This window comes from Lithobates pipiens, unplaced genomic scaffold (genome assembly GCF_037356315.1).
Source record: "Lithobates pipiens isolate NorthernLeopardFrog02 unplaced genomic scaffold, aLitPip1_a1.2 Scaffold_16, whole genome shotgun sequence".
Classification (NCBI taxonomy): Eukaryota; Metazoa; Chordata; class Amphibia; order Anura; family Ranidae; genus Lithobates; species Lithobates pipiens.
In genome coordinates this window covers 118,188,712-118,201,387 of record NW_027507748.1, presented here as the reverse complement: position 1 = coordinate 118,201,387, position 12,676 = coordinate 118,188,712, and the positions used below count along the sequence as shown (strand labels likewise).

At 42.7% G+C, this 12,676-nt stretch overlaps 1 protein-coding gene across 5 annotated transcripts in view; it reads left to right on the top strand.

Moving 5' to 3' along the window:
- The first annotated feature begins 2,432 nt into the window (after nucleotides 1-2,432).
- Nucleotides 2,433-12,676, top strand: part of ANKRD13B (ankyrin repeat domain 13B) — a 336,550-nt gene continuing 326,306 nt past the window's right edge. For 3 of the 5 annotated variants that reach the window (XM_077480352.1, XM_077480348.1, XM_077480347.1), the window contains exon 1: nucleotides 2,433-2,789. In XM_077480352.1, the coding sequence (XP_077336478.1) occupies nucleotides 2,688-2,789 (102 nt within the window). In that variant the 5' untranslated portion in view covers nucleotides 2,433-2,687. The remainder of the gene's footprint in view (nucleotides 2,790-12,676) is intronic. The other 2 variants (XM_077480350.1, XM_077480349.1) reach the window with 2 other exon arrangements.

Sequence of the window (12,676 nt, the reverse complement as noted above, 5' to 3'; positions counted from 1 at the left end):
TATAAAGTTTGATTTTACTATTGTGGGTTTAGAAACACTTTAAGGCTGGTTTCACACAGGCTGTCCGATCAGGTCTGCTGGTCAGTTTTCAGGTGAATCTGATCGGACCATCCATAGCTCTCTATGGAGTGGCGGAAGTCCACTGACACCTGCCGGCATCTGATACAATTCTGTCCACCAAAAACAGCGGATTGGATGACAGTCGGATGGAAATGGACAAGCATGTCCATGTCCACTCTGCTATGTTCTCTATGGGGCTGTCAGATAGAAATGGACTGCCTGTCCATTTCCATCTGACTGTCATTCGATCCGCTGCTTTTGGTGGACAGGATCATATTGGATGCCAATGGGTGTCAGCGGGCCTATCATCAGCCTGCTCGGTGTGTAGATCCCCTGCTGAGCAGGAAGATGCGGACTACGGAAAACGCCCGTGTGAAATCAGCCATATAGTAAACGGTGCAAATTTAGGCCATTTCCAAGGGCCCTACAGGTAAGGCTTAAGTTTGGGCAAAGTTTAATACCACTTTAAGCTGCAAAAACAGTGGATGGGCATACACATGGCACAACCAGGATGCTTTGTTTTGCAGCCGCTGCTGGAATAAACCCCCATGTGGCATTTGCCAGGCACTACCACCCGATGAGCTCAGCCCATTGCACATGGTTGTGATGTGGCATTTATGGGGTTAAAGCAGGTGGTGAGGAGGTGAAATATTACTTGTTAACGGTTTATCAAATGTCTCTGAAAAGCGATCCAACAGTTGACAGCAGCATGTGTATTCGTAGCCTTATAGGCAGGGCTTTTTTTCTCAGAGGACAGGTGCAGGAACTCCCCCCTTCTGAGTCACCCCTTGTCTCCACCTCCCCAACCTCGGAGCACCGTTTCCAGCCCCTACCCACCTCTCAGTGCCGCCCCTTTTGGAGAATACAGACCCAAGTACCATTTTGTGGTACTAAGACATTTTTATTGGATTTTTTTATTAAAAACTAGAAAGGCAGTAAAAATGCCCCTGTCCTCCTCCGTGATTTCCCCTCAAGCCTGGTGGTCCTCCGAGAGGAAGAAGTCGTTGAGGAGAGGGTACTGTCAGGCCTGGGCTCAGTCCTTCCTTCCCTGATCTGGTCACTCAGCTGTCGGCTAATTGCCAGCTCCTATCTCACCACAGGTACTCAGCTGTTGATGATATCCTGCTCGTCAGTCCTGCCTACTTAAGCCGTCCAGTCCAGAGGATCTCTGCCTTCGCCTTGGTCAACATCACAGAGACGCTCTCCTGCATTCCTGTTAAAAGACTTGCTTGGCTGACATCCCTTTTGGCTCCAGATCCTGCTTGCTGTTTTAGTATGCTCATCTTCGGCTCCCTGACGTTTGGCTTGTCTGACTATCCATTCTGGTTCCTGAACTCTGGCTATGTTTTGACTACCTTTGTTCTATTTACTTTTATTATTAAACAAGTGTTATTTAAGGGCCGGTTCACACAGCGGGCGATGCGAGGCGCCCCCGTTCTGTACAATGGAACCGTTCTGAGAGGAGCGACTCGAGTCGCTCCGACTCAGAAAAAAGGTTCCTGTACTACTTTCGGGCGACCTCGGGGCGACTTGCATTGACTTCTATACAGAAGTCATTTGCAAGTCGCCGCCGAGGCCGCTGCAGGTCGCGGCGAGGCAAGTCGGAGTCGCCTCGCCTGCAGTGTGAACCGGCCCTAACTGTACTTCTGTCTCAGTCTGATGTCAAGGATTCTGACAGTAAGCCTGCCATACTGGAGCCTGTCCAGACCCCGCACCCGCTAGCTTGTAGCTGCTGCCTGGACCCCGCTAGCCTGGAGCTTCTCGGGGATGGTAGTTTGCCGCCTATTGAACAAAAAACCCACCAGCCGCCACTGCTCCAACAGTCAGCATAATTATATCTCCCCCTTAACAGTAGATCCCTCCCAGAAACAATTGACACCCCCAGCACCAATAGACCTCCATGGAAAAATAGATCCTCTCCAGTGACTATAATTCCCCAGCAGCCAGCACCTCTTGCCATCACATACATTCAGTTCTGGAGGTGCCGAAACTGCGTTCCCCCGCGTTCCCACTAGAAAAAAGCCCTGCTTAAAGGGTGTGTGAGGAGTTAGAAGTGGAGATGAGGAGGACAGCCCAGGGTGACAACACTTCTCCTCCATGGTGAGTGAAGGTTGTCACACTAGGACAGGAAGTGTGACATTTGCAGGATCACCAGGTGCAAATAAATTGAAAAACAAAAACCTGCAATGTAGTTGTAGGGATTAGATCCATTCTCCAGCAGAGAGCGGAATGATCTCGCAGAGGCACAGCCATGTACTAAGAGCCGCACCTGTCACTCCATAGAGGGGAAGACAGAACTACATCCCCCATGATGCACCTCGATCCTCCTCCTGTCACCAGCAGCATCCTGCACAATGCACACACAGCAGAGCTGAGACAGCGCTGCCAGGGAGGAGTCCTGAGCCCACCAGGAGCCCCTGGCACTGCCCTCCCCGCTCCCCCCCTGGGATCCCCCCCCCCGCACCCACACCGCTGCCCGTCTGCCCTGGGCTCAGGAGCCGCCGATCTCTCCCCCCCACCTCCTCCTCCTCCAGTGCGGGGATCCCGGTCCATTCCGCAGCCTCCCACACTCTTCTTCTGCGGGGGGATTTTGGGAGGAAGGTCGGAGCATTCAGCATGAGACGAGGATGATGCCAGCAAAGAAAGGTCCGGAGAGCAGATACCCCCTGCACTACCTGGTATGGCACAACCAGTCCAAGGAGCTGGAGAAGGAACTGGCCGAGAGGCAGGTGGGTGATCTGTGGGTGGACGGGCACAGGGTGGCATGGTGACAGGTGGCATCATCATGTATAGGGATCCATACACAGCATAGGGATCATCACTGCACCAACACATCCCTATCTGGAGATAGCACAGCAGCCTTTTACTTTTATATCTGCAATATAGGAATGGGGGATCCCCAATAATGGGGGGATCAGACCAGAAAACTGGGGTGTGTGATGGAGGGAGGCATGATCCACATACACACCCATTATTTATAGGTGGAATTGTATGCATTCCCAGATATCATGAAGCCACTACTACCCTGCTATACATAGATATATATATATATGTACATTTTTCTTTAAATATATAGATCTTTAGATTTGTAAGTTATAGATATATATGCTTATAGATCTACTGTGTGTGTATATAGAAAAAAATATATATATACATATGTATACACACATGTATGTGTGTGTATATATATATATATATATATATATATATATATATATATATATATATATATAATAAGATATACTATGCATTGTTCTACATGCAGTGTTCCTACATTCAGTTTTCAGGGTTTGCAAATGATCAGATCCCACATTTACTTTGTTGCTGTCAAGACAAAATACATAAAAAATAATTGGATCTATCATTTTATTATATAAATATCATATTCAGGACCAAAAATTATTGGATGCAACATTTATTTTGGTGGTTGCTACTAAAATAACACATAAAAAATATCAGATTCAGGACCAAAAAATATTGGATCTAATATTTATTTTGTTGGTCATTATTAAAAAAAAAAAAAAAAAAAAAAAAAAAATACTCAATTTGGGACCAAAAATTTTAGGTTTCAACATTTATGCTGTTCCTGTTAAAAAAAAATAAAAAAACATGAAAAAAGGGTTGCATTTGGGACCAAAAAATGATAGGATCCAACATTTATTTTGTTGTTCTTTAATAATAAAAAAAAAATAATTGGATTTGGGATCAAAAATAATTGGATCCAACATTTTTTGCGTTGGTTGCTTTTAATAAAGTAAAAAAAAAATTGGGGACCAAATACGCCAGGCTGGAAAGATGTCACGACAAGAGTGGGGGTGCTTGATGTAAACCTTGCCTGGTTTTAGGCATAGTTATGGATTGGGATGCCAGGGCTTCATAGGAAGGGAAGGGCACATCATATGTGTAAGTAGCACAGGGAACAGATCTGCTGTCACATAGGGACACTATAACAAGTGCCATCAGTATTTGCCAAAGATTGTCCCCTGCCTTATCTTATCGGGGTGGGACACGTGACCACAAAAATTAGTCACATTATTCCATTTCTCTGCTGCTATTTTAAGATTTGATGAGAATCTAGATGCTCATTCGGAAGGGTTTGGGGAAATTTATGCAAATTGTGGCATAATATTGTGTTAATATATTTTGGAATCACAATATATCTTGCAGCAGGGTCTTGTCACATCTGCCAGATTATGCAATTTCCCTGTATTTGCTTGATTTTTACATGGAAGTGTGAAGCAATAATGAAGGTGGGATCCACTTGTTCAGATAACCAGCTGATGCAACTTCCATTGCTTTAAAGTTGTGTTGGTTTCATCTCTGCGTTTTCATTCATTTGGTGTTGTTCTTACTATGAGATGTGAAATGGCTACATTTCCTATCACAGCTTTCTTCGTTACTCCGAAAGATCTCATGTTTTATGGTGGCCATGTCATTCTGAGTCTTATCTTTAGAATCTGAAGTTTGTAGAATTGTAAGTTAAAAATGTTCTTGTTTTGTTATGCAACCAATGCTGTGGGATGCATAATCTTATATATCTTATTATGTCAAAATATAAAATTATTTAAAGAATGTTTGCTGATGGTGTGTTGTACAAATGTCCTGTTTTTCTGCATAAAGTTATATGCAAACTTCATCTGTTGATGAGCTACAGTAACAAAACCAAAAAGCAGAGACTTTTTACTGCTGATGACTTGGCAACAGTAACATGTCATGTAAAAGTTACAGTAATCTTTATATTCCTTCAGGCACGCGTCCTACAGTATATGACAGATCACTGTAGCATGCACTCTAAAGTGATCACTTATATTGGCAAAAAAACTCAGCAGTAATCATAGTGATAATGGTCTTATATAATAGCAAAGGCACTGAAGAGATCAATACGCCCCATGACGATCCAGTCAAAATGAGACATTTTTGGTAAATTTGGGCATAAGATGGCATCCGATAGCAGGGGTTCGTCTGTGTGTGCAGTCACCTACCAGCGTGATTCTGTGGTCTTACAAGTGACCCTAGAACAAATGAATGTGATTCCGAGGCCTTGCACATGGGACCGTTTTGTGTGCCTTCCTAATTGGCTCCAAACAAGAACCAAACTTTGGCACCTGTGCTTTATCTAGGTGAGTGCTCACTTGGGTTTCTACCTGCAGTGGCCACTCTCCAATCTTTGTTGCCACAGATACAAAATTGTTCTGAATGAGAGTCTAAATAAGGCTTTCTCAACCTTCTAACCCTAGACGAACGCCAAAAAATTATTTTCATGTGTCGAGGAGCCCTTACTAAAACCAAATCATCAGGGCTCAATAGGAACAATGCTCCTGATATTGGTGGTCAATAGGAAGAATGTCCCCCTTAAAGTGGTGTTCAGAATGCCACCCTCAAAGACAGCTAAAAATATATTTGGTGCCATGCTGCTGGCTTTGCCAAGTGGTGCTGAACATTGAACTCTGTAGGCATCATCAAATAGGTGGTTCATCAGCCACAGCTCAAGGAACCCCTAGCAGCCTCTGGATGAACCCCAGGGTTCCACAGAACCCTAGTTGAGAATGGCTGGTCTAAATACACCAGTGGCCTTTACACAAAGAGACTCTGTTATAAGGATTTTTGTTTAGGGGCCACAGTAAAATAAGAGCATTTATACTTACCTCTGTGGTGGGTGCCGATTAAATTTGTTCCTCTGATGATTTATGGCCACCTCTGCTCCTCTTCTTTTTTTTCTTCTTTTTTCCTCTGCCCTCTCTTTTTTTTTTTCTTTTTTTTTCTCCTCCAAACCTCAGCGTCTAGCCCTTTCCTAGTTCCCCCACATTGCTCCTGCCCCATCTTCCCACTCCTACCCTTACCAACATTATATTACCCACCCAACCGGAGAGAAACCCATCTTCCATAGTCATACCTATACCTAGTACATTATATGGACATTTAAAATGTCACTAAAACCACATCATAAAAAACTATCAATAAATGCTGTATTATATGCCGCTCATACTCACTCAGTCACTTTGAGATTCTTTTTTCTGTATTCTGCAAAAAACATAAATTATCCTGCTGTTCTCTATCTCCCCCTTCTGGGTAAGTCCCCAAATCATCTAGAGATTTTACAGAGCAGTGTTGGCAGCTCTGCACATGCTCAGTTTTTACTGCATCTGTTTACATTTCAATAAAGAAGGCTTTATTGGTATCCAGTTGTGGTGTGAGGCTGCCTATTCCAAGTTTCCCTGAGCATTTCCTCCCTATCACATCTTAGCAGCCCATGTGACTATAGAGTCATACATGTAGGCGTATACAGAGTGGTAAATGACAGCCCACTCCCTCCCTCCCCACCATGCCCACTAACCAGCTAAACACAAGGCGGGTGGGATATTACATGTAGATTAATGGTGGCTTCATCTCCCTCTTATTCCAAGACACAAGCTGGAGGGGTATGACACAGCCTGTGACTGGCAGAAATCCGCCCACACCATGTTATTGCCAAAAAATAATAAAAATTTGGTTTCAAATATATATATATATTTGTATGACAATTTAAAACAGTTTATTGATATTAATTATGTATTTTTACTCTGTATTCCAAAGCCTGTTTTTTGTTATTTTGAACATGTGACCAGCAGCAGAAGACTAGAAGCTCCTCCTGCTTATGTTTTCTTGCAGACAGACTGGGAAAGAGTTGGGACATGTGACAGCTGTATATTGATTAGGAAAAAGGTTTTTCATTAAAATAATTACAGAAGGGATAATGTAAATTAACCGGTTCCTGACCGACTTGCGTCTTTTTACGGGGGCAGAATGGCAACTCTGCACGAAACACCATACGGTCGCGGGGTTCCCTTTAAGAGGCGCCAGGGGGCGCACTTGCTGCCGGAGGCACGCGAATGTGCCCGCTGCACAGCGAGGGACCCGATGAGCATGCACGACAGCCAGCACAGGGATTTGTGTGTTTAAACACTAGGAGACAACGATATGTGTCCTCCTCTAGTCAGTCCTATCCCCATACAGTTAGAACACACAGAGGGAACACACATTTAACCCCTTGATCACCCCCCAGTGTTAACCCCTTCCCTGCCAGTGACAGTTATACAGTAATCAGTGCATATTTATAGCAGTGATTGCTGTATAAATGTCAATGGTCCCAAAAATGTGTCAAGTGTCATCTGTCCCTCGCAAAGTGTCGCAGTACTGCTAAAAATCGCAGAATACCGCAATTGCTAGTAAAAAAACATAAGAATAATAAAATTGCCATAAATCTTTCCCATAGTTTGTAGATGCTATAACTTTTGCGCAAACCAATCAATATACGCTTATTGCGATTTTTTACCAAAAAATATGTAGGTGAATACATATCGACCTAAACTGATAAAGACATTTTATTTTTTTTTTAATTCTGGGATATTTATTATAGCAAAAAGTAAACAATATCGTTTTTTTTTTTTCAAAATTGACGCTCTTTCTTTTGTTTATAGTGCAAAAAATGAAAACTGCAGAGGTGATCAAATACCATCAAAAGAAAGCTCTATTTCTGGGGAAAAAAAAGGATGCAAATTTCATTTGGGTACAGCGTCACATTATTGCGCAATTGTCAGTTACAACGAAACAGTGTCAAATTCTAAAAAAGTGGTCAGGAAGGGGGTAAAATCTTCCGGGGGGCTGAAGTGGTTAAACAGTGTGTGTTTAGTATCACTTTAACTTGCAGTTGGAACCAGGGATTCTACAGCATCTTTGGACCCATGATATGTACTTCTGCCACTTGTTCTTAAATCTTGATGACCTCTAAAGCCCCTCTCACACTGAGGTGGACTCCGTAAAGCGCATCCGCCTGCTCAACAGGGGATCTCTCTTCTGATTCCCACTGAACAGGCGGATGACAGGTCACCAGGGCAGGACTTACCATTGGGCTTGACTGGGCTCAAGCCCATGGGCCCCACCCGATAGGGGGCCCCGCCGTGATACATAGCTGAGTTTACTCGGCTCGGCTCCGCTCACAGTCACACCCAGTCCCGCCCTATGATGGACATAACACAGGGACTGGGCGTGACTGTGAGCCAAGCTGAGTACACTTGGCTACTCTCGGCTCCGCTCGGGACTGCAAGAGGACCTGAGAGCCGCCGAGAGGATCCGAGAGGACCCGGTGCCATTTTTAAACTTCAAGACTGCAATGACAAGGCTGCAAATGACACTGAGGCAAGGCTGCAAATGACAAGGCTACATTGACAAGGCTGCAAATGACACTGACAAGGCTGCAGATGGATGGGCAAGGCTGCAGATGGGCACTGATAAGGCTGCATTGATGGGCATTTAAATGTAAGTTTTTTTCCTTAAACTTCCCTCCTAAACCTGGGGTGCATGTTATATGCCGATAAATACAATAATGTATAGAAGGTAGGGCCCGAAAGTGACTAAAGCCCAGGGGACCCCACAACCCTAAGTCCTGCCCTGCAGGTCACGGACACAGCCCCAGCGTTCTCTATGGGGTGGTTGGATGGAAGCGGACCACCTGTCCGTTTCCGTCCGACTGTCATCTGATCTACCAGACTGATGGGGAATTGATCCCCCATCCATATGTTTTTGGCGGAAAGAATCGAATTGGATGCCGGCGTGTCAGGTGATATTGTCTGCTCCATAGAGATTAATAGCTGGTCCAATCAGGTCCACCTACAAAACTGAGAGGCAGACCTGATCAAGCTGCCTGTGTGAAACCAACCTATCATGCACTAAACACACCCTTGATGAAGCATCTGTTGTATCAGTTCATTCACCACAGATTACTCTTTTGTATGGCATTCCTTTTATTTCAGGATCTTGGCGAAATGGTCTTGGCTCCCTACAATGTCCATCATTGATTCTATGTATCCAGGTAGCAAGGATAACTTGCCACAAATGCATCTTTTGCATTTACTGAGAAAACTTTAGCGAGAAGAACAGAGGGAAGGGGATTATTATTGTGCCAACACAGCTCAGTACAAAGTAAAGTAAAAAAAAACATTTTATTACATTGAATTAAAAGCCAATAATTCCAATATTCATTTTCATAAGTATAAAAAGGAGCATATACAGTATACTGTTGGCCAGGAGAATATTGGCTAATTATAGTAGCACGTCAAGTATTCCCTACTAGTTTCGCCAATATATTGGCTTCATCAGGGGAATAGGACGTGACAAAAATGATTGTAGCTCTAAAAAAAGAAAAAAATATTTTTTAGAAAACAAAATCAATAAACATGAATATAGTGTCAGACATGGTGCTCATTACTAAATAGTTGGGCGATGTGGTACCTGATGTGCAATGCTTCTCCCATATCCACCAAAAACCTTCCCACACACCATATGGTGGGGATGAACATCCTAACACCCCAGAACATTCACCCAAACTACCATAATAGCCACAGCGGTGTAGGATCAATATGGTCCAAATCCCAAGTTTTTATTGGTCTCCTCTTTGCTCTCTGCAGCTACATTGCGGCAGTGGGAGGTTGCCGGCCTTGGGATTTGGACCATATTGACGCTGCCCTGTCGTGGCTATTAGGGTAGGTTTTGTTTTCTAAAAAATGTTTTTCTTTTTATGGAGCTACAATCATATTTGTCACGTCCTATTCCCCTGATGAAGCCAATGTCTTGGTGAAACTAGTAGGGAAGACTTGACCTGCTACTATAATTAGCCTATACTCTCTTGGCCGACAGTATACTGTACATGCTCCTTTTTATACTTATGCAAATTAATATTGGAATTATTGTTTTTTAAGTCAATGTAATAAAATTTTTTTTTTTTTTACTTTACTTTGTACTGAGCTGTGTTGGCACCAAAATAATCCCCTTCCCTCTGTTATTCTCTCTAATAAACTTTTGGGATGAGGTGCCTTATCTAATAAGGACACTCCAGCCACTTTTTCCATATATTTTCCACTGAGAAAACTTTTTTATTTTTTTCTAGATAAAATACTTCCAAGGTAGTGCCCTATAATTTCTCTGTCCTAAGTGTCAAAAACCTTCACTAGCAAATGATTGTATTCCTCTGTTTACTCTCCTTATAGCAACCCTGATAGACCCTATAGTGCTTTGGTGGCATTGTGCACTGGAACAGGAACCCTATGGATTCATTTCTCAGTTATCCACATTTTATTTTATTGTACACATTGTATGTCTGTTGGAGTATATAACATAAGCTAGTGTCTTTTTAAAACCGCTGCCTACGCTGAACATCAGGACATCTCTGTGGGGCTTTGAGGGTCAGTTTACATTTGGAAGTACTAGGATGCCCTGGTAACCCCAGCAGATGAGGAGCAATTTTGCATATGCATACAAATGTGCAACAGCAATATGCATGCAGTAATTCTCATTAGAAATATATTTATTTAATCAGTTTAGGTGTGAATCCAGCTTTAAACCTACCCAGGAAACAGCAAAAGAAGAATGAAGTTCTGAAAGACACATTGATGAATGAGGCCTAATGGTTCATGCTGGCAAGACACAGGCAGGACATTTACTATGACAAAAAATTCAATATTTCTCCTTTTTCAAATGATCACTGAGTACCCTGCAGCAGCCATGACTTCTAAGTGCCTACTCCAATGATTTTTCATCATTTTTTTTTTCTTTTTAGAGGAGACTGATATCAGATGTTATCGTTTCATCATGTTACTAGCCTATTTTTTTTGGCAATCATTGCTTTTTCAGTCCCTTTTTACTATTGAATAATGAAATCTTTGAAGTATACACCAAGATTTCCTTAACATTTTCTTGTAGCTCTGAAATGGTCATTTATCTGCCTTCATCTGTAAACTATCTGATCTGAAACAAGAACCAAACAGTTCAAGGATATTTTTAGGTTTAGTGACAAAGTACAGCTCCAGCTTACAGAAACAAAATAAAAAGTACATAGCCCTGCAAAAGTATAAATAAAAAAGCAGCCTGTGCTGCAGTACTTACCTTATCTCTGGTGCTGCCCTCTGTAGACTCACAGTTCTGTGATCCAGCATTTGCACTCTTTTGGGGTAAATGACCCCCAGCATCATTCATCTCAGTTTCTGTGAGCCAAGGGTGTAAAAGCCCCATCCTTTAGTAATATGTCGTCAAGCTATACTGGGCTCACAGGAGGACACATCTTTACATGTTTAAAGTCTCTTCAGCTGTAGAACTTTGGCCACCTCTCTGTAGGAGTAAGAGTATCCATTATCTCATATGACTTCACATAGGAGCAATAAGAGAATCCATGATGTCATGTGACTTCATTGAGGAGGAGTAAGAGGATACTTGATGTCACATGACTCCATTGAGGAGGAGTAAGAAGATCTATTATGTCACGTGGCTCCATTGAGGAGGAGTTTGAGGGTCCATGATGTCATGTGACTCCACTGAGGAGGATTGAGAGGATCCGTGGTACCGCGTGACTCCACTGAGGAGATGTAAGAGGATCCATGATATCACTTGACTCAACTAAGGAGGTGTAAGAAGATTCATGATGTCCTGTGACTCCACTGAGATGGAGTAAGAGGATCCATGATATAAGCTGACTCAACTGAGGAGATGTAAGAAGATCCATGATGTCACGTGACTCCACTGAGGAGAAGTAAGAGGATCCATGATGTTACACAACTTCATTGAGGAGGAGTATGAGGAGCCATGATGTTATTCGACTCCACTGAGGAGAAGTAGGGTGCTCTACAATGTCATGCGACTCAACTGAGGAGTAAGAGGATTTATGATGTCACGCTACTCCACTGAGAAGGACTGTGAGGAGCCATTATGTAATTTAATCGCACTGAGGAGGAGTAGGAGGATCTATGATTCAGTGCGACTCCAGTGAGAAGGAGTAGGAGGATCTATAATGTCATGCGACTCTGCTGAGGAGGAGTAAAATTTGACTCACTTTGATTAGAAAATCGAATGAATGTTACTACAAAAAAAATGTGAACAAAATTTTACTAGTGTATGGGCAGTTCAAGAGGATCCATGAAGCAATTGGACTAAAGACACATAGAAAAAAAGCTATTTATGTAAAAAGTGAAAAACAAAACAGAATATGGGGTGAGTCCAAGATGGGTGCCGGAAACAGGTGGGGTGGGAGAGATTTATGCCTTTCTCCTCACAGAAACATGGAGGCAACCATTTGCTGACCACATTATGATAATGCTAGTTCCCTGGGTACTATTATGACCCATTGGTCTCAATACATTGAGTCACTGACCTGGAGCAAGTATTGGCATGCTTTTTGCTTTTTCTGGGTCAGTGATTCAAATTAGTGAAGCGTGTCAGCCAGGCGGTTAGCAGTTTCATGAAAATTTAGTGAAAGCTGCCTCATTTTTAGCTCAGGAAAGGTTTCTTTAAAAAGAGCCTGATGTATAATTTTATCTTTCTAAAGGCATGCATTCAAGGACCTTCTTCTCAAAATTGGATGTGCATTTTGAAATACATTTGAAGTGTTTGATCAGCCGTTGTTTCATACAAAGTTTGTTCAGGTCATTGTGGCATGGACACATATACTGTATATCAAATGTATTGTAAATGCACAGTCTGTTCTTGCTGTGTATTTACAATGCATCCATTTTAGATTTATGCATTTGAACTTGATGTGTTTGATCAGCTGTTGTTTACAATGCATCCATTTTAGCAGCAGTGCAAGAAGATG